Source organism: Bufo gargarizans, chromosome 5 (genome assembly GCF_014858855.1).
Source record: "Bufo gargarizans isolate SCDJY-AF-19 chromosome 5, ASM1485885v1, whole genome shotgun sequence".
NCBI lineage: Eukaryota > Metazoa > Chordata > Amphibia > Anura > Bufonidae > Bufo > Bufo gargarizans.
The window spans coordinates 236,412,776-236,435,206 of record NC_058084.1 but is presented as its reverse complement, the minus strand read 5'-3'; the positions used below and the strand labels follow the sequence as shown (position 1 = coordinate 236,435,206).

Below are 22,431 nucleotides of genomic sequence, written 5' to 3'. Positions count from 1 at the left end.
CTATGTTTTTCAATGCTGGTTAACGGCATAGTTGGTTCAGATTTATGTTTTTGTAATATGTCTGGGCACTATATGGTATAACACAGTTAATAGGCGGCAGAATGTATGTATTAGATGTGATGAGGAGATATATTCACAGAAGTACCTGGAGTGTTGACAGCCCTATTCATAGCTTGCTGACACAGAAAAAATGGCTGCCATATTGTTAATGTCATGGAATGTGAGGGGCTTGGGGGATCCGGGTAAGAGAATATTCGTTTTTGCACATATCCGTAGATATAACCCGCACTTACTTTGCTTACAAGAGACCCACCTCACGGCTGAAACGGCGGCTAGATTACAAAAAACCCTGGGTACAATAGTCCAGTCACTCATTTGGTACTTCCCATTCAAAAGGAGTGTCTCTTCTTATTAACCGCTCCATTAAATGAGAACCACACACGGTTGAGACTGACACGGACGGCAGGTATATTTCTCGCCCAGTTTCCTTGGGGGACACAGAAGACCTTGGGTATAGCTCATCTCCATAGGAGGCGTGACACTAAGTGAAAACTGTTAAGCCCCTCCTCCACAGCTATACCCTCAGCCTGGAGAGAGAGACTGCCAGTTTTTGCTTAGTGTCCAAGGAGGCAAGACACTCCCTGCTACTGCAGGGCTGATTCTCCTTGTTTAAATTTTGATTTTTACTTTTTTCTTTTCTTTTTGTTCCAGATCATCAGGGACAACAGAGTCGCACTAGACCTCTCTGTTTCTCCCGGGGTCGAGCTGCGCCAGTGCCGGTCACCGCACTGCTGCCTCCCCCACAGAAGGCAAGGAGGACCAGGGCAGCCCAGCTCCCCTGTATCCCGCCAGCGCAAGGGTCGCCCGCACGCCAAGCCCCTCTTCCAGCGTCCTGCCACTACGGTGCCAGTAGCTGAAGGGGCGACCCTGCTGGAATGGACCGAGGGTGAAGACGGCTATGGTGAGAGATTGGCTTCTCCAGCCCTACGACCCCCCCCTTTCCACCACCACCACCACCCGGTCTCCTGCGGGCCTAACCCCCCCCCCCCCCCCCCATGGCCCATACTGAACAGCTTTCATAGCTGTGATGGTGAATGCCTTGCCTCTGATGGCAGAGGTCATGAGTTCGAATCCCTGGACAAACCTTAACCCTTCCACTGCTGGATCTAGGCTGGCCCCTGGGGTGCCGCAAGGCGGCAATCTGCTCCCTGCTTCCCCCCTCCCCCTCCTGGCCCCCATAGGACATGCAGCTGCTGTCCCCCTTTATCTTTTGATGTCCCGCCGGTATATGATACTACGCGGGCACCCGATCTCGGGGTCCCCCCATCTCCTTACCGGAGCGTTGCTCAGGGCCTGGGGCCCGCTCCTGACAGACCTCGCCTCCGGCCGGCATGGACATTCCGGTGCGGCCGGGCGCCGCAATGACCTGCTGGGCCGCCATCGGGCCTGCGGGGCCGCAATTCCGGCACTCCATTTGGGCCCGACTCTTCCGGCCTGCGGGGTGGGCTCCCGCGGCCGGTTTAATGCGCCGCTCCGCCTCAGTCCCGGCGGTATATAATACTATGCGGCCCCGGTCGGCCGGGCGCCGCACAAATTTAGGCCCCGGCTTTACGGCCTACTAGGCCGCAAAATTCTGGCCTTTGTTGGAGGGGGCGGGTACTTCTCCAGGCGCGAATTCTTCCCGCCTGGGGCTTCCTCCGCCCCCAGTGGATCGCAGCGCCGGCCCCCAGGCCGGCTCCCTGTTAACCCTTTGGGTGCAGGCCGGCTCCCAATGGGCCTGTATGGTTGGCCACCCCTTTTTTCTCTTGCATCAAGAGAATCTGTGCCCCTATATGGTGGTTCCCCTTTAGCCTCAGAGAGGCTGTTTTAAATAAAAAAAATAAAAAAAAAAATTTAAAAATGAAAATTAAAAATAAATAAAATATGAAATAATAATGAATAAACAGATGTCTAACAGATTCTTGTGGGCTGCGCAGGACGCTGCAGCCTCATCGCAGTAGTGCTGCCTGTCTGCATGCCCCCCTTCCATAGGCAGCATGGTTTCGCGCTCCCAGCCTGCGTCGCTGCCAGGTGCATTTCCCCTTTTAGGCGGTTTCTTGCCCTCTCCCGGGATGCAGCGCGGGCCAAGTGCATGCGGTCAGTTCTGTAGGCAGCATTCGTCACCCTCTCCAGGTATGGTGCCTGCCATGGGCATGACCCCCCCCTCCCAGGCGGGATACTGCACTCTCCCTGGCTGCGGGCTGGCCCTGTGTATGACCTTCTTAGGCGGATTGCTGCAGGTTCACCGGATACGGTGCTGGCCATGTGCACGACCCCCTTCCATAGGCGGAACGCTGCACTCTCACTGGATTCGCTGCCAGCCGTGTGCGTGACCCCCTTCCATAGGCGGAATACTGCACTCTCACCGGATACGGTGCTGGCCATGTGCACGTCCCCCTTCCATAGGCGGAACGCTGCACTCTCACTGGATTCGCTGCCAGCCGTGTGCGTGACCCCCTTCCATAGGCGGAATACTGCACTCTCACCGGATACGGTGCTGGCCAGGTGCACGTCCCCCTTCCATAGGCGGAACGCAGCACTCTCACTGGATTCGCTGCCGGCCGTGTGCGTGACCAACTTCCATAGGCGGAATACTGCACCCTCACCGGATACGGTACTGGCCATGTGCACGTCCCCCTTCCATTGGCGGAACGCAGCACTCTCGCTGGATTCGCGGTCGACCATGTGCGTGACCCCCTTCCATTGGCGGAACGCTATACTCTCACTGGATTTGTTGCCGATCATGTGCATGTCCCCCTTTTTATTAGGCGGAAATCTGCACTCTCACCGGATGCGGTGCTGGCCAGGTGCACGACACGCTTCCATAGGCGGAACGCTGCACTTTCACTGGATTCGCGGCTGGCCATAGGCATGACCCCCTTCCATAGGTGGTATGCTGCACTCTCATTGGATTCGCTGCCGGCCTTGGGCACGCCTCCTTCCCTCAGGCGGCATGCATACACTCCCTCTGTCTGTGGTTGTTCTCTCGCCGGTGCGTTGCTGGCCATGTGCATGAACCCCTTCCATGGCGGGGTGCTTGCACTCTCGCTGGATCCGCTGTCAGCCATGTGCATGGCCCCTCTTCCGTGGGCGGTGTACGCACTCTCACTGGATTCGCATTCGCTGCCGGCCATGGGCATGCCTCCCTTCCTCAGGCGACATACACACATTCTCACTGACTGTGTTTGTCTCTCGCCAGTACGTTGCTGGCTATGTGCATGACTCCCGTACATGGCAGGGGCTCTCACTCTCCCTGGATGAGATGCTGGCCATGTGCATGACGCCCGCTGCACGTGCAAGCGGGCGTCATGTTTACACATCGCACCAGCGCCGTACATGGGTGGAACGCTTGCACTCCCATTGGATTCGGTGCTGGCCTTGTGTGTGACCACCCCTCATTCCATGGGCGGACCTTTGCACGCTCATGAGATTCACGGCTGTCCTTGTACGTGCTGTGCTGGACTTGTACATGTCCCCTTCATTGGCGGAGTGGTTGCACTCTCACAAAGTTCGGTGTTGGGGGAATTATTGCACGCTCTCTTAATGCTAGGATAACCCTGTGCATGTCCCCCTTTCACTAGGTGGACCTCCTGCGCTCCTGCAGGATTATATGGTATGTCCTATGTCTCTGGAGTAGGTACGGCCTTAGGCGTCACCCCCTTTTGGGGTGGGCCTTTGCACTCTTGCCGACTGCAGTTTGCCAGGTACATTTCCCCTCTTTCGGGGCGGACTGCTTACGTTCCATCGCGTGCCATGCTAGGCTTATGCATAACTCCCTTTCAGGTTGCACTTTGCACTTCCATAGATGCTGGGGCACTCTGTGGCTGGCCCTCTTCTCTGAGTGACTTTTTTGCAGGGAGCGGCCGTTCTTGTGCGTTGTTTGGGCCGTTTATGCCTTCTCCTCCCGTAGGTGGGTTGGCCTTCTCACTGCTTACGGGGCTGCTCGTACGTATGCTTCCCCTCCTTCCTGCGACATCCCTTTGTTCTCTTGGGTTACTTGCCGCAAGCCTTGCACTCGTCTCTACAGAGATCGTTCTGTCCACCTGACCCGGAGGGCTCTGTGCTCTCTACTGCACCGAGCTGGGTGGTACTCATTCATTTCGTTGGCCCTTCCTCCCGGGAAGTGTTCGTGGTTCCTAGATGCGTGCTGTTGTCTGCAGCGCCCCTCGGATTCTTCGTTGGCTCTGGCGGGACTATGGTTCCTTCGCCTATTACCATTCCTCCTCTTCGGATGCAGTGTGGTATGAGTCCTTCCTCTTGGCGCCCTCTACGCTTCGGTCTGATCTGCTACCAGGTTCGGGCCACTCTTCTCGGGAAGATCACCCAACTTCTCTTGGATGCTCTATTACCCAGGTCCGGAGGACTTCCACCTTGGGTTCTTCAGGGTATTTGCCTTCTGCGAGGCGGTGAACCTGGCGTCTCACAGTGTAGCAGGGTTCTGCTTTTGGGCTGTCCTATGACTTCCCTGCTGCCCACTCCTCCTTTCGGTTGGGGGGATGTGATGCCGGCCTCTGTCTCGACTACCTTGTCTTGCCGGCTCTGTTTGGCTCCCCGTTCGGTACAGATCACGCCGATGTGGCTTCTGCCCGGCCAGGCTTCAGAGGCTGTTCCTTCACTGTCCTCCCCTCTGGGGGGAGCATGGTTGTTCATGTGGATGGTTCCGGTGTTCCTTTGGTCTCGTACTGTCTCCCTTGTTCACACTGGCTGTATTAGCTGTGTGCCTCTTGCTGGGTCTACCGCGTTCTGTCCTCCCGCTGGGTGCAGATTGCGTTTTCCATTCTAGGCTATGGTCCTGCTGTAGACTTACCTGCTTGGTAACTTGGGGGGACTGCCCTTCGGTCCAGATTGTCCTTCGATCTCCCACACCAGGACTGTAGATAGTCTTCCTGTGGTGGCTACATAAGCATGGACTTTAGCCTGTCTTGTCCTGGCATCTGGCAGATGCTGGGCGGACCCTTCGGTTCCCTTCCGTCTGTCCTTCTGCTCCCCCACTCCGGGTGGATACGGGACAACGTTGCTCGGAGGCCGACGGGACCAGTTTTGCCGACCCTTCTGCCCGTGTTACTGGTCTGCGCCTGGTCACATTGGGTTTTTTATCCGCTTGCCCAGGTGACTCCAGCGGGCTCGCTACTGTTCGCTCCTGGCTGTGTTTCGTCCAGGATCTGTCGTTGGACTTAGGGTTTTTTGTCTGGGTGTCGGTGGGTAGCTGGGCATTCCCCACTCTGCCCTTCTCCCCCCCATGGTTCTGTCTTTCTCCAGTCCGGCCTGGACCTGGGACTGGGACTCCTTTGCTTGAAGTGTCAAGTGTCGGCGCTGTCCTTCCTCTTCCAGCGTTCCCCGGCCCTCGGGGCCTGTCCAGACCTTCTTCCTCGGAGTGGCTCTTTGGTTCCTCTGTACTGTACTCTCGGCGCTCCAATCTTGTCCTTGGAGCCGTTACAGGAGTTCTCTCTACCCCTTCTGTCCTGTACGGTTGTGTTCCGTATCAGTCGTGTCTCTGACGGGTGCCGGAATGGCCCCCTTTTTTTGTTACGAGCTTTGTCTTTTCCAGGACAGGGCTGTTCTGCATCCCGTTTCTTCCTTCCTTCCTTCCTTCCTTCTGAAGGTGGTGTTTGCCTTTCGCTTCAACACCTCACCTATTTGGACGTTGTTTGGGCCTTGCCGTTTTTACTTGGAGATCTCCGACTCTTGCAGACGTTCGGCCTCTTGGGTTTCCAGGAGGGCTGTGCATAGGGTTGACGGACTCCAGGGTGGTTTTCCTCCGCTTGATCAGATTGGCTATTGCTGAGGTTACCGCACCAAGGGCAGGATTCTGTCTTTGGTGTCACCGTTCACCAGAGCGGTCGGTGCCTCCTGGGCCGGAGGCATTGGGCTTCGGCCGTGCATCTGGGCACGGCGGCCACAGGTCTGCCTTGCACGCCTTACTGAGTTCTACAGGGTGCATACTCTGACTTTGGCAGATGCTGCCTTACCCCGCCTGGGTTTACAGGCGGCGGTTCATTGATGCCTTTCGGGTGCTTCACCTTGGTGCTGTGGTCCCTCCCCCTTTTGGACTGCTTTTGAACGTCCCAAGGTCTTCTGTGTCCCCCAAGGAAACTGGGCGAGAAAACGAGATTTTTGTATAACTTACCAGTAAAATCTCTTTCTCGCTCTTTCCTTGGGGGACACAGCACCCACCCATTCATTGTTTTTTCTCTGTACGTTTTCCAAGTTTTTTGTTACCCGTTGGGTAGTTGGCTTGTTGGTTCCTTGTTGGACTTTGCCTTTTCTCACTGCTTGGACACGCAACTGGCAGTCTCTCTCTCCAGGCTGAGGGTATAGCTGTGGAGGAGGGGCTTAACAGTTTTCACTTAGTGTCACGCCTCCTATGGAGATGAGCTATACCCAAGGTCTTCTGTGTCCCCCAAGGAAAGAGCGAGAAAGAGATTTTACTGGTAAGTTATACAAAAATCTCGTTTTTTGTACATGCGCATGTGAATAATATTCAGTTTGTGATTTTAACCATCTACTGTCCCCCTCCTGCTAATATGTCTATTCTCCAGACCGCGGCCACCTTTTGCAGCTCAATACCCGCATGCTAGGCTGTTATGTCTGGGAGATTTGAATATGGTCATGAACCCACGGATGGACCGTTTTCATACTAATCCGGTTTCCCCGATTTCTAGCACGCCTAGCTTGATGGCGGCCTGGATCGAGGAGATGGGATGGCTGGACCTATGGAGGGAGAAACATCCAGAATCCATAGAGTATTCCTGTTTTACTCCCTCTTCTGGTGCAATGTCTAGGATTAATTATGTATTTTGCTCCCCTGAAGTATTCCTGGAACTGTCAGATATCTCACATGGCCCCCAGAGTGTATCCGATCATGCACCGTTAATAGTAAGGCTAAATGACACGCAGGAGAGGAGGTCTAAGGTGAAGCTAAGAATTCACCCATTCTGGCTCACCCTCCTGAGAGATCAAGATAGGGTTCCTGACCAGCTGCAAGTATTTTTCGAGGTACAGGAAGTGGATACAATTCCCCTGCTGTTATGGGACACCCTTAAAGCTTATCTTAGGGGATGTCTTAAGTCCTCTATCTCCTTTGTTAAGAGAGACACCAGGAAGAAAGAGGATTCTCTTAATACCTGTGTTAGGGAGGCTGAGGCAAGATTTTTATTAGATCCCTCTGAGGCAAACAGACAAGATTGATTGCAGAAAGGCAGGATGTATTTATTCCACTTACATGAGAAAAGCAATCGTAAGCTATTCTTTTATAAACAACAGGCCTTCGAGGTGGGAGATAGGGCAGGGCGAGTACTAGCTCATATTGTACATAAGAACTCATCAGCCCCGCCAGTTCTGCGAATACAGGCCCCAAATGGCGAAATTAGGGATTCTGTACCAGACATCCTATTGAGCTTTGCCGACTTCTACCTTGACTTATACCGATCACGAGCGGATCACTCAGATTTAGAACTTGAGTACTACCTAGATGAGATAGAACATTCGACCTTATCGATGGAGGACAGCAATATGTTGGAGGAGGATATAAACATAGAAGAGATACAGGAGGCTATAGAAGACCTGGCGAATGGGAAAGCCCCTGGCCCTGATATACTCTAAATATGTAGATGTCCTCGGGCCTCAACTCAAAGTGATGTTCCAGTAGGCTTGGAGGTTGGGCAGGTTATCTGACTCCCTGTATGAAGCAACCATAGTGGTACTCTTAAAACCGGATAAGGATCCAGTGGACTGTGCTTCCTATCGGCCGATATCTTTGTTGAACTTGGATTATAAGATTCTGACAAAGATCTTCGCCAGTAGGTTGAACAAGATGATTGCTAGCATAATACATAGTGACCAAACTGGGTTTATACCTGGACGCTCGACCTCTAATAATATTCGTAGGACACAAGTCATAGCCCAAATTGGTACCCAACATGATAGGCAATGGGCTCTGGCCTCATTGGACACGGCCAAAGCCTTTGATTCACTGGAGTGGCCGTATCTAATGAAAGTAATGGGGAAATTTGGCTTTGGACCTAGATTCATGCAATGGATCCGGATACTTTATAAATGCCCCAGGGCCAATGTCTTAGTAAATGGCACGACCTCAGCTTATTTTAATCTGCAGAGGGGTACGAGGTAGGAATGCCCTCTCTCCCCTCTCTTGTTTGCAATTGCCATCGAACATCTGGCTCTCTGTATTCGCAGAGATCGAATATATAAGGGTGTTGAGCTGGGGGGGAGGAGAGAGAGAGGACAGAGTAGGCCTGTACGCAGATTACCTCATATTGTTCATCTGTAGGTTGGATGTATCTCTGCCGCGGGCGATCAATATTATAGAACTGTTTGGACAGTTTTCAGGGCTACATATCAACTGGACCAAATCAGCCCTAATGCAAGTTCAAAGTTTAGAAAACCCTGCCTATATCCATTATGGGACGGATCAATCTGATAAAAAAAATCCTCTTACCCAAAGGGTTATCTCTGTTGGAACATGCCTGCAGTCCAATACCTAGGAGTTTTTTCGATCGCCTTCACTCCTTAATGGTCCAATTTATCTGGGATAAAGTCAGATATAAACTAGCCTAACATACGCTGCAACATTCCAAGATGCTAGGTAGCTAATAACAGACTCATACAATTGTACATGTTGCACCGTAGTTATTTAACTCCTACCAGATTGCATAAAATGGGGAGGATGTCTCAGCCTACTTGCCTTAGATGTTCACATAATAATGCTGACTTCTGGCACATGACGTGGGAATACTCCCATATCAGATCATATTGGCGGGATATACTCTGAGTATTATCATCATTGGGTATGGGCCCAATACCATTATGTCCCAAGATATGTCTGTTAAGCATTTTGGATAATGACGGGTGGACACACGTACAACAAAATACTTCTCAGTGAATCCCTGTTTATGGCCCACAAAGTAATAGCCCTCAAGTGGATGGCGGGGGAACTTCCTACATTGGGAATTTGGAAGAAATTAGTGAACCGGATCATCCCATTTGAAAAGGTACTATATGTGAATAGAAAGTGTCCTGAAAAATTATTGTGTGATTCTATTCTGACTACCTCGTCTGGCTCTGTGAGGTCTGTTAACCCTTGAGAGTGGTATAGCAACAAAACTCCATACACTCCTCATGGTTTTCTTAACTTAATTTAATGCTCTGATTGTCCACATTACACTTGTGAAAGGATTGGTGAGAGCACTTTTATAATTTTCTTTATTGTACTGTACTGTCTTACAATCAGGGAAGATCTCGTTATACATGATATTGTCTGCTGTAAGAGTTTATCCTGTATGCATATGTCTATACCATGTACGTGCCTTGTTACTCTTTTTCAATAAAATGAGTTTAAAAAAAATAAAGTGGTGAGAAGCTCAAAACCTAGTAGCATATAGTGGAGTCAATAGCTTCGAAAATGTGGCGTGCGCCTCTCAACCATCTTAGATCGAGAAAATGGAAGCGGCACATGGCACAATGGGGCAGATGTATTATTAAAATATACCACTTTTGTGTTATGAAGAAGTTGCAAATTGCACGTTTGCGACTTTTTGAATCCCGCTTGTGCGAAAAAAAGATACTGTATTGTATCTGTCGAGAATACGTGGGTTTTGACATGCACTATGCCAGGGGTCGGCAGCCACCGTTGAGATTGGGGGGGGGGGGGGGGGGATGATGGCGAAAACTAGCGTTGTGACTGATGATGTAGGAAATGAGCATTGTGAATGATGGTGGTGTAAACAAAGCATTGTGACTGATAGGTGGGGAGAATGAGCATTGTGACTTATGATGGGGGTAGGGCTTCAACAAAATCGAGTAATACGACACAAAAGAATCCTCGATGCAAATTTTTGGAAACAATGATTAGTTAGTGTCACGTGACCACGAAGCGGGAGTGAAGCGCTTGCTATTAATTCCAATCCGTGGTCTCTCACTGCGCTCGGAATACTCACCTTTCCAGCAGGGGCCTCTGGACACTCCACAGCACGTCCATGGTCCCACGCTGCACTGACTTTCTGACATGCGCATGCCGTGACCTGACGTGCTCTGTGACGTCAGGCGCAGAGCAGCGCAGAACCGTGGAGTGTTGCCAGTGCCCCTGCTGGAAAGGCAAGTTGGTGTGACTAAGGCCGGGCGCCTGGAGTGCACAGCGTCATAGCAACCAATGATGCTGTGCACTCCGGGTGTCAGAAAGCACAAGGGGGCAGAGCTTCTGGCATAAGAGGGGAGAGCTGAGTGTTTTGGGGTGGGGGGGAGCTGATGGCACTGGGGGAGTGGAGCTTATGGCACTGGGGTGGGGGAGAACTGATGGCACTGGGGAAACTGAGCTGATGGCATCGGGGGGAACTGATGCACTTGCATTAATCGCACAGGGGGGAACAAAGGATGTTCTTGACTGATGGTAGGGGGTCTGATGAGTTTTTATAAAGGAAAACATTCTATTAATTCATTTTTTTATTAGATTACTCGATTAATTGTAAAAAAATATTCAATTGAATACTCTATTTATAAAATAATAGTTTACTGCAGCCCTAGATGGGGGAAACTAGCATTGTGACTGATAATGCAGCTGGATTGTTGGCCTGCATGTGATTGCTGGGTGGATGTGGGGACAATCAGGAGCAAACTTTTAACAACTTTGGGAGGTGGGGGAGGATGGTGAGCGATGGTGAGCCTGTATGTTATTGCTGGGGGGATGTGGGAACTATGGCTTCTAAACATAGTTGAGCGAACTTGTGTTTTAAGTTCGGCGTCTAAAGTTCGGGTTATCGAAGAATCGCGTTATGGATTCCGCTACCACAGACCAAGTTATGGTCCGTGGTAGCGGAATCCATAACGCGATTCTTTGATAACTCGAACTTTAGATGCCAAACTTAAAACACAAGTTCACTCAACACTACTTCTAAGTACTTTGGGGGTGGGCGAGGGTGGTTAGCCTGCATGTGATTGTTGGGAGAGGGGGGCGATATGGATCCTGCATGTGATTATTGTGCGTGGGTGGTCGAGATATTTTTGTGATTAGTGCAAGGTTGCTGAGCACTGATTTGTTACTGTGGGGGGAGAAGGGGGGGGGGGGGGTGGGGACCGACCAATGTTTGGGGCCCCACTAATCATACACTTGCTGATGGTGGGGGGTCGTTTTTAAAATATTTTCAGGCTTGCCATCTCCCACCACTGTCGGTAAGTGGTTGGTGGGGCCCACATATTGGTCCCTTATGTGTATTCAGAGGGGCAATGACATGCTGAGCACATTATTTGAAACATTCATTCAGAATGCACAGTCCCTTGTCATGTGCTGGACATCACTTCCTGAGAAATTTGACTATTTGAAGAAGTTTGCAATGCTGTTAGTTTTTATGTCGAGATATTTGTGCGAGTAGATATTCTCACATGAATGGAATCCTCTGCCCCTCATGATGCAGGCTTACTGCAGACCATTCTATGGGCTGTGTCCAGCCCAAAGTCACCTCATACCAACCCTAGCGGCATCGTCTTTGCAAAGAAGTCAGGGAAAAGGGTCACACTGAATGATACGTTTATCCAGCTGTTTCTCAGCATATTTTCTGGGTTGCGGCTGAAGCTCCACTGGTCCCCACTATAGTTGATGGGGCCAGACTGCATCCTGGGAGTGACCGTGATAGATCTGGCAGCTGTTCCCAGATCTGTCCAGCGCAAATGCGAAACAAGCCCCAGTTAGGCTACTTTCACACTAGCGTTCGATCGGATCCGTTCTGAACGGATCCGATCATAATAATGCAGACGGAGGCTCCGTTCAGAACGGATCCGTCTGCATTATTTTAGCATATAAAAGCTAAGTGTGAAAATAGCCTCGTACGGATCCGTCCAGACTTTCAATGTAAAGTCAATGGGGGACGGATCCGCCTGAAGATTGAGCCATATTGTGGCATCTTCAAACGGATCCGTCCCCATTGACTTACATTGTAAGTCTGGACGGATCCGCACGCCTCCGCACGGCCAGGCGGACACCCGAACGCTGCAAGCAGCGTTCAGCTGTCCGCCTGTCCGTGCGGAGGCGAGCGGAGCGGAGGCTGAACGCCGCCAGACTGATGCAGTCTGAGCGGATCCGCATCCATTCAGACTGCATCAGGGCTGGACGGCTGCAGTTCGGGTCCGCTCGTGAGCCCCTTCAAACGGAGCTCACGAGCGGACAGCCGAACGCTAGTGTGAAAGTAGCCTTATATTGGTTGTATGTTTGGGGTCACTGCCAGCAGAATGAATTTGGAGCAAATCAGACTTCCCTGATAGTATTGAATGATGGATGAGTATCTGCATTCCTGACCAAATCCCCTTTTATATGCTGAAATGTAGCGCCAAACTTGCAAGGAACCTCCACTATGCTTCATTGTTGTCTGCAAAAACTAATTTCTGTACCACTCTCCAGCCTTTCCCCAAACAAACTGCCTTCTGTTACAGCCAAATGTTTAAAAGCTTGACTCATCAGCCAGAGCATGTGCTGCCATTTTCCTACAGCACAGTTCTGATGTTTTTGTGCATAATTGAGTCACTTGGCCTTGTTTGTACTTTGAAGGTATGGCTTTTGGCCAGACTTTTCACATTTGGCCAGACTTTTCCTAACAGTATGTGGGGGAGGGGGGGGGGGGGTGTACTTGGGTCCCACTGTTTTTTTTTTTTTGCCAGTTCTGAGCTGAATGCACTGCTGGACATCTTCCAATTTCGAATTGCGATATGCATGATGAATCTTTCATCTGCTGCTCCATGTTTGGGGCTGCTTTTCAGCAAATGGTTTTGTGGATTTGGTTTGAATTAAAGGGTTCTCACTGCTGAAAAAAATACTGATAGCATCAGGGATTCGTCTGATTGGCTTCAGATTTATTCTGCAGCAGGGCAAGGACTCCAAACATACAGCCAATGTCATTAAGAATTTCAGTGTAAAGAACAACAATAAATCTGGGTAATGATTATATGGCCCCCACAGAGCCTTGATTTCCATATGAAGTCTGTCTCTGATTACATGAAGGGACAGAAGGAATTGATCAAGTCTACATATACAGAAGATCTGTGGTTAGTTTTCCAGGATGTCTGGGACAATGTTCCTGCCAAGTTCTTCAAAAACTCTGTGCCCGTGTACCTAGAATAATTTATGCCATTTTAAAGGCGAAGGGTGGTCACGGAGCACCTCAGCCTCTTCTAACAGCTCATCGGTGGGGATCCTGGGAGTCAGATCCCTGCTGTTTTAAAATTGATGATCTATTCCGAGGATAGGTCTTGAGTATCAATTTCCCCTTCTTGACCGCCACCTTACATGTCAGGTCTTTAACGATCGAGTTGCTCACAGGTACAACAAGCTTTATAAGGGCCGTTTCACACGAGCGGATGCCGTGCGTGGCATCCGCTCCGTGAAAGAGTGCCAAGACCCGCTGCAGACTGCAGAGGCACGGAGCAGTAACATGACTGTTACTGCTCCGTGCCTCTCTGTGATCTCTTTACTACGAAATCACAGTGACAACTGTGATTTCGTAGGAAAGACATCACAGAGAGGCACGGAGCAGTAACAGTCATGTTACTGCTCCGTGCCTCTGCAGTCTGCAGCGGGTCTTGGCACTCTTTCACGGAGCGGATGCCACGCACGGCATCCGCTCGTGTGAAACGGCCCTAACTGTTTTAAATAGCAGACACCTGGAGCTAATTTCTGTGATCGGACATTTGATCCCTCGGATACCGTGGTGAATTGTGCATCTGAGGTGTCTTTTCGTGAGTGCTGTGTTCCTGGGCCCTGGATGTCTCCATTAGAACATAGAGAATCTGCAATAAATTGCAATGTTTTTTAATTATAAACCATGTAAACATTCAAATCACCCCTGCTTTCCCCATAAATACATTTTATCAGCCCAAAAAATAAAGATTGTAGATATTGCTGCTTTCCAAAATGCCCGAACTGTTAAAATATAAACATATTTTTCCCATACAGAGCAAACTGTAATGGAAAAAAATCTAAATGCCCAATTCACAATTTTCTAATTGTTTCACCTCACCCCAAAAAACTAACAAAAATTAATCAAAAAGACATACACACTCCAAAATGGTATCAATAAAAACTACAGATTCCGTGCAAAAAATGAGCCCTCACCCAGCTCTGTAGATGTAACTAACTATAAAGTTATAGGGGTCAGAATATGGCAATCAAAAACTTTTTTTTCAGTATTAAAACACAAGAAAAACTACTATATAAATGTAGTATTGTTGCAGTCGTACTAACCTGGAGAAGGAAGGGCACAGGTTACTTTTACTTCACATGGAACACTATAAAAAAAAAACTCCTCCTGTTACAGAATTGCATTTTTTTTTCACATTCACCTTATTTGGAATTTTTTTTGCGCTTCCAACTACATTGTATGGGCCATATTAAATGATGCCAATAGAAAGTACAACTTGTTCCACAAAAAAAAAAAACCTCATACAGCTACAGTATGTGAACATAAAAAAAAAAGTTATGGATCCAGCAAAGCAGGTAGTAAAAAACAGCAATTCAAAAATAGAAAATCTTCGGGGCTGAGAGGGTTAATAGATTTTGATGTTTGACTAGGCAAAGAGGCACCCAAAGACCCGGGTGCCTATTCTGCTTTAGAATCCGTTTACTTTCACACTGCTGACATGTGGAATAGGGGCTGCAGCGAATGCTGTACAGGCATGAGCACACATCACTGCTTCTGCCTGTGCCCCCTCAGCTTCACTAAAAGCTCTTCATAGCATGTTGTTGACCCTTGGCAACTGAGGGATAATTGATGATCAAGCCATTTGTACACCCCGCATCATGAACATAAACTACCCCCACATGTATATTTCAATAAAGTTGTTTTCTTTCTTTTCAAATTCAGGAGCTTTTGACGTGTTGTGAAGAAGGGAAAGGAGAAATTAAGGATGGTTTGGAGGTCATGCTGAGTGTTCCAAAAAGAGCAAATGATGCCATGCATCTTAGCATGCTAGAAGGTAACATCCATCAAAGCCACATGAATATAGAATCCTGACATTATTTGCTGATTAAAAAAGGGGGGGGGGGGGGGTTTACCATTTTCAACCAATTGACATTTTTGTCCAGATATCCTCTATAAACCTACTCAAACTGTTTAATCACGTAGTTAAAGGGTTTGTGCACTTTTTTTTATCCTCAGGACAGGTCACCAAATATCAGACCAATATCGAATCATATGAGTGCTGCCTTCTCTTCATTGTTTACGTGCTAATGAAGCTCCATGTGTACAATTTTTTTATCTGATATCAATACCAGAGGAGGTTTGGAACTTGGGCAATTATTGAGCAGAGCGTTGGCGACACTAGAATTCTTTAAAACAACCCATCTTTTCACAAATGTTTATAACTGCGGCCTGCATGTGTATGTGCTTGATTATATATACCTACAGCAATGAGACTGAATTAAACACTTGAATTGAGTGATTAAGAGGTGTCACAATATTTTTGTATATAGTGTTCAAAATTATGTTTTTTTATGTTTTTTTTTTTTTTTTTTTGTGCTATAGAGACACATGACCTTTGTGTTTCTTGCTGTCTCTAAATCCAGATAATTCTGAGTGCATAAGGAGCTGGTTTTTCATGTGAGTACATGGCACTAATGTGAGCGCTGTTATTATTTCACTTTCCTGTCACGGCATCAGGCTGTCACTGTACCAACCCAGTCCTGCAACTGCACGCAGAACACATAAATTACCATGCTAATTACACAAGGGCCATGCCAATAGCTGCTAATGTACATACGACATGTCAGAAAAGTCTTATGCAATTTCTATGCAGTGTGACTATGTGCCACAACAGGATCTTACATGTAGTAGGTTTTAAATACATGGCAGTACATGTCTGTATGAGCTATATGCTCCTTTTCTCAACACTTAGCCTGAGCTGAGATGTCCCAGGGTTAGCGATCGCATGGGGGGCAATAGAAGCGATACAAAGATACACTGAAAGCCTCTCTCAAGTCCCTGGATATCAACATCACCTCGTTGAAATCTCTGGCGCGTGATCGTAATACATGGCATTCCCTGATCCATCAGGGTTGCCAGACATACGAATCCAGAAGGACAATCCTAGCACAGGAGAAGCGTACACTTCGTAAACACAAAGCTGCAAATGCAGGCGCTGAAACAAAAACACTTATATTTGTATAGTATGTAACAAAACATTTAATGCTAATATAAGCCTTATTAGCAACCTAAGGATACATCGCTAATGGCCGAAGATCTATCTATTAAATGTCAAGGTCCTCATTGAAAACGATGGACGAACAACATGCAATATTAAATGATGCCAATAGAAAGTACAACTCATTCCACAAAAAAAAGCCCTAATGCAGCTACAGTATGTGAACATAAAAAACTATGGATCCAGCAAAGTAGGTAGTAAAAAATGGAAATTCAAAAATAGAAATTCAGGGTTGAGAGGGTTAATAGATTTTGATGTTTGACTAGGCAAAGAGGCACCCAAAGACCCGGGTGCCTATTCTGCTTTAGAATCAGTTTACTTTCACACTGCTGACATGTGGAATAGGGGCTGCAGCGAATGCTGTACAGGCATGAGCACACATCACTGCTTCTGCCTGTGCCCCCTCAGCTTCACTAAAAGCTCTTCATAGCATGTTGTTGACCCTTGACATGCTCTGCTCCTCTGACAGGATCGCAAGGCATTCTAATAACTTATAATGCTACATGCCCCTGCCAGACTTATATCTACTGAATTACACAATCGACAGCATTATGTGAGAACAATTCACTAGATACAGGTCTGGCAGGGACACATAACATTTTAAATCATTATCATTTGAGAACCAGTCAGAGGCGAAGAGGTCAGAATGGGAAAGCACACAGCATGCTTCTGGAATTGAACTCCATTATCTGAGTATAGCCTAAAGAGCCTTTCGAGCTGTAACCTGTGAAAGGAAGATTGTGAGAGTAGTACTTGCTCTTCTCTGCCCTGACGATTCTTCTGTCTTCAGCCCTGTCAAGTGATCTCCTCTCCAGGCTTCTTTTAATGTCGTTCTGCCCAGATGGTGGCTTCTTTCTTCTGGGTCTCAGTAGTTGATGGAACGTCATCACGGAAGGCCTTTTCCCGTCTGATGCGTACTCAGTACAATACTTGTGCTGGTCTTGCCTGTGGGCCCTATGCAGTGAAAAGTGTTTCATCAATTACCTCAGTTCACTGCCGCCCATAAGCTGTCCCCAATAGGGCTCACAATCTAAGTTCCCTATCACTATCTCTTTAGAGTACCCGGAGGAAACCCACGCAAGCACGGGGAGAACATGCAAAATCCATGCAGATGTTGTCCTTGGTTATATGCCTCAACATAGAAATTGCAGCACCAAGAAGGACAAGCTGTAAGGTTATGCAAATCGAGGAAGTAGCAAATGTCACCAGCGTCTGCAAATGATCAAAATTTCAAGCACCTAGCTCCAGTCTGTGGCATGAGACGGGCATAAAAGCTATTTTTTAGCCACATGAAACCTCAGAAATCTGTTTGCCGATGTGCCAGTTATTGCTAATTACTCTACACAATATATAATACACAATAAAATACACAATATATAATTATCAGCTCACCCTAGGTGCTAGGAAACAAGCTGGAGAACTGAAGAATAAATACTCAGAACCATCCTTCACTCCATACTGTGGTATAAAAGATCCTCTCTTTATTTCATGACATCAACATGGGTACATTCTTCAATACAGTCCCTGATATGTTTTAATCAAAAAGATCTTAGCATATTTCACACTGAAACATTCTCTTTCTAAATACTGCTAGGCATGAATTCATTACTCTAACCAAACCCACCTGGGGAAAATGTAACTGTGCAGTATCAATATGATGATTTAAACCAATACAAAAATCTGAAAACATTATCCGCAGCGCTTCAGTGAGTGCTGCTGCCTCCACACAGCTTGCCAAGCACAGCACCATACATTCATAGTGGCTGGTAGTACAGCCCAGGCCGTCTTTAACCTCTTTCCGGACACATGACGTACCGATACTGCATGTTGTCTTGGTACTTACGGACACATGATGTGCCGGTACGTCATGTATAGTTCTGATCACTGCCGCCTGATCATTGAGCAGGCACCTTGGCTCAATGAGCTGGGGGTCCTGTGACCCCCCCCCCCCATATCGGCGATCACAGCAAACCGCAGGTCAATTCAGACCTGCGGTTTGCTGGGTTATTCGGGTCTCTTGGGACCTGATAACCCGGAACAGAATGGTGATCGGTGGTGTGATAATACACCACCAATCACCATCCTGAAATCCTGAGAGGTGATGATGACATCACCTCTCAGGATCGCTATCATTGGTCGGCTGGGCTGGTCATTCAAATTATTGCGCAGCACGTCGGATACAGAGCTGAATGATCTCCAGCCAGCACCCCCCCCCCCCCCCATCTGCGCCCCAGCACACCCCAGGTATTTAGGGAAAAGTTGGGTTAGGCAGGGATATTCATGGAAAGTTAGTGGGAAAAAAAACAAATTTTTGTTGCGTCACCCTAAATCGGGTGTCTGGAGTCCACAGCACAGCTGTGTGACCCTAGACCCCCCCCCCCCCCCCAGGGGTGCTGCAGTTTTTTTTTTTTCTGCGTACGCTGACTGTGGCCGGCACTCTTAGCTTCTGACCACTGTTAGCGCATCGCACACCTTACCGCCGATCAACCTCCTACGATTGATCAGCGATTTATAAAAAAAAAAAATCCAAATTTTTTGCCCCTTTTTTTTAGTTTGTCTTTTTTTTTTGTCTGTTAGGTTTGGGGTGAGTTCGCGAACACCCGTGCCCCGACACACACGCACAGCAAATAAAGTTTAACTCTTACACACACACCCCTATGGCCCACCGGATGTTCTCGGTCGATTAGGCATACGCCCAGCTTGCCTCAGAGTCCGAGAGTCCCACTGAGGACGAGGATGACCCCACTTTCCTGTTGTCATCCGCGTCATCATCTAGCGATGATGATGAGCCCCCAAGGCGGAGCAAGGGGACCACCATGCTAGGGACCCTGTGGCCCACCCTAGTACGAGCAGCTCTCTGTCTCGTATTAGTTTTCCGGCCCACCAGTTAAATCCACCGGAGCCCCCTGCCGGTGAACTTGTCTGGTGTACCCCAGAGCGATTTGAGCCAGTGATTCCTGATTTTGTAGGCCAACCAGGAATCCAGATTTCCACAGTGGGCTTCACTGAATAAGACTATTTTAGTATTTTTTTCAGTGACCACTTTGTAAATCTAATGGTGGAGCAAACAAACCTGTATGCCCAACAATTTGTTGCTCAACACCCGGGCTCCTTTTTGGCTATGCCCGGTGGCTGGGCCTCGGTCAATGCAGCCGAGATGAGGACATTTTGGGGCCTCGTGCTGCACATGGGCCTAGTCAAGAAACCTAGTGTCAGGCATTACTGGAATGGGGATGTCCTCTACCAGACCCCACTTTACAGTACGGCCATGACATGCTCCCGGTTTGAGGCCATCCGGAAATGCCTGCATTATTCATTTTCCGCCAGTATGTTCCCTCTAAGCGGGCGAGGTATGGCGTGAAGCTGTACAAACTTTGTGAGAGTACCTCAGGGTACACTTACAAGTTTTGTGTGTACGAGGTGGCGAGATTCCTGTATTCAACCCCCAGAATGTCCCCCCACTGTGGGTGTTAGCGGGAAACTTGTGTGGGACCTTATGCACCCACTGCTAGATAAGGGTTACCACCTGTACGTGGATAACTTTTATACTAGTATTTCCTTGTTCCAGTCCCTCGCCGCCAGATCCACGTCCGCTTGTGGGACCATGCGGAAAAATCAACACTGCCTCCCTACCTACCCCCTTCAGGTACCTATCCCCAGGGGTGAGACCCGTGCCCTTACCACTGGAAACCTGTTGCTGGCCAGATATAAGGACAAGGGGGGATGTCCTTGTACTGTCCGCAATTCATGGTAACTGCATCACCCCTGTCCCTGTGCGAGGTACCGCGGCAATGGTCCTCAAGTCCGATTGTTTAGTCGACTACAATCGGTATATGGGAGGAGTTGATCTATCTGATCAAGTCCTCAAGCCATATAAAGCCATGTGCAAAACCCGGGCATGGTACAAAAAAAAGGTGCGGTCTATTTGGTGCAGGTTGCCTTGTACAACTCTTTTGTGCTATCCCGGAGCGCTGGCAACACAGGGACATTCCTAAATAAATTTTAAAAAGTAGACATATTAGGTATCGCCACGTCCGTAAGAATCTGCTCTATAAATATACCCCAAGCCCTCAGATATGAACACGGTAAAAAAAAAAAAAAGTGTATTTTTTTTTTCCCAATAACACAGCAACAGTTAACAGCCAAACAAAACGTAATATTTATTACCCTCATACTGCAGTTTACAGAAACACCCCATATGTGGTCATAAACTGCTGTATGACCAAACGGCAGAGCGCAAAAGGAAAGGAATGCCGTATGGTTTCTGGAAGGCAGATTTTGATGGGCTTTTTTTTATTTTTTATGGCACCATGTCCCATTTGAAGTTTCCCGGATGCCCCCCTAGAGTAAAAACTCCATAAAAGCGACCTCATCTAAGAAACTACATCCCTCAAGGTATTCAAAACTGATTTTACAAACGTCGTTAACCCTTTAGGTGTTCCACAAGAGTTATTGGCAAATGGAGATGAAATTTCAGATTTTTTTTTATTTCTGGTAACCTTGCTCCACAAAAATGTATTATAGATAAACCAAAAATCATATGTACCCTAAAAATAGTCCCAAAAAAACTTCCACCTTATCCCGTAGTTTCTAAAATGGGGTCACTTTTATGGAGTTTCTACTCTAGGGGTGCATCGGGGGGCTTCAAATGGGACATGGTGTAAATAAACCAGTCCAGCAAAATCTGCCTTCCAAAAACCATACGGTGCACCTTTCCCTCTACGCCCTACTGTGTGCCCGTACAGTAGTTTACGGTCACATATGGGGTGTTTCTGCAAACTACAGAATCGGGGCAATAAATATAGCATTTTGTTTGGCTGTTAACCTTTGCTTTGTTGCTGGAAAAAATGGATTACAATGGAAAATTTGCCCAAAAATCTAAAATCTAAATTTTATCTCCATTTGCCATTAACTCTTGTGGAACAACGTTTGTAAAATTAGTTTTGAATACCTTGAGGGGTGTAGTTTCTAGAATGGGGTCAGTTTTGAGTGGTTTCTATTATGTAAGCCTCACAAAGTGACTTCAGACCTGAACTGGTCCCTAAATAGTGGTTTTTTGAAAATTTCTGAAAAATTTAAAATTTGTTTCTAAACTTCTAAGCCTCGTAACATTCCCAAAATGATCCAAACATGAAGTAGACATATGGGGAATATAAAGTAATAACTATTTTTGGAGATATTACTATGTATTATAGAAGTAGAGAAATTGAAACTTGGAAATTTGCAATTTTTTACAAATGTTTGGTAAATTTGATATTTGTTTATAAATAAAAATGCCTTTTTGTTACTTCATTTTACCAGTGTCATGAAGTACAATATGTGACAAAAAAACTATCTCAGAATGGCCTGGATAAGTCAAAGCGTTTTAAAGTGATCACCACTTAGTGACACTGGTCAGATTTGAAAAGAATGGCCTGGTCCTTAAGGTGAAATAAGGCTGTGTCTTTAAGGAGTTAAATAGTAGGTGTGCCAGGAGTCAACCCGCCAACGATCATATATTGATGACCTATTCTCAGAATAGGCCATCAGTTTCTAAATCCCAGTCAACCTGTTTAACCCCTTAACGACCAACACCATACATGTACGACACTGGTCGGGTCTTTGAAGATGGCACCATAGCCTACTTCTAGCAGACACCCGCGGCTCATGTCGGCAACCAACCTAGCCGTCAATCTTGCCAATCGTGGACATTTAACCCCTCAGATGGCGTGGTCAACTCAATCCTGACAATGGCATCTGAGCGCGTGAAACACCGGAAGCGCTTGCTCCCCCAGGCGGCGATCGGAGGAGCCGAAGCATGTGTGCAGCAGTACCTGTCTTTGTTAATGACAGGAGGCTGCTGCATAGTATTTCCTCTGGAGCCCTTGCCTAGTGCATTGGAGTCTATGAGAATAGCAATCTAATGATTGCATGTTATACAGGTCAAACTCGAAAAATTAGAATATTGTGCAAAGTTAATTTATTTCAGTAAGGCTACTTTCACACTAGCGCTTGATCGGATCCGTTCTGAACGGATCCGATCATATTAATGCAGACGGAGGCTCCGTTCAGTACGGATCCGTCTGCATTAATAACTTAGAAAAATTTCTAAGTGCGCAAGATGCCTGAGCGGATCCGTTCAGACTTTCAATGGGGGACGGATCCGCTTGAAGATTGAGCCATATGGTGTCATCTTCAAGCGGATCCGTTCCCATTGAC

The 22,431-nt window shown here is 47.7% G+C and overlaps 1 protein-coding gene across 4 annotated transcripts in view; it reads left to right on the top strand.

Annotated features, from left to right (window-relative positions):
* The window catches only part of TRIO (trio Rho guanine nucleotide exchange factor), a 584,493-nt gene that overhangs the window by 312,104 nt on the left and 249,958 nt on the right, over positions 1-22,431 (top strand). For all 4 annotated transcript variants that reach the window (XM_044293534.1, XM_044293537.1, XM_044293535.1 and 1 more), the window contains exon 29: positions 14,898-15,009. In XM_044293534.1, the coding sequence (XP_044149469.1) occupies positions 14,898-15,009 (112 nt within the window). The remainder of the gene's footprint in view (positions 1-14,897; positions 15,010-22,431) is intronic.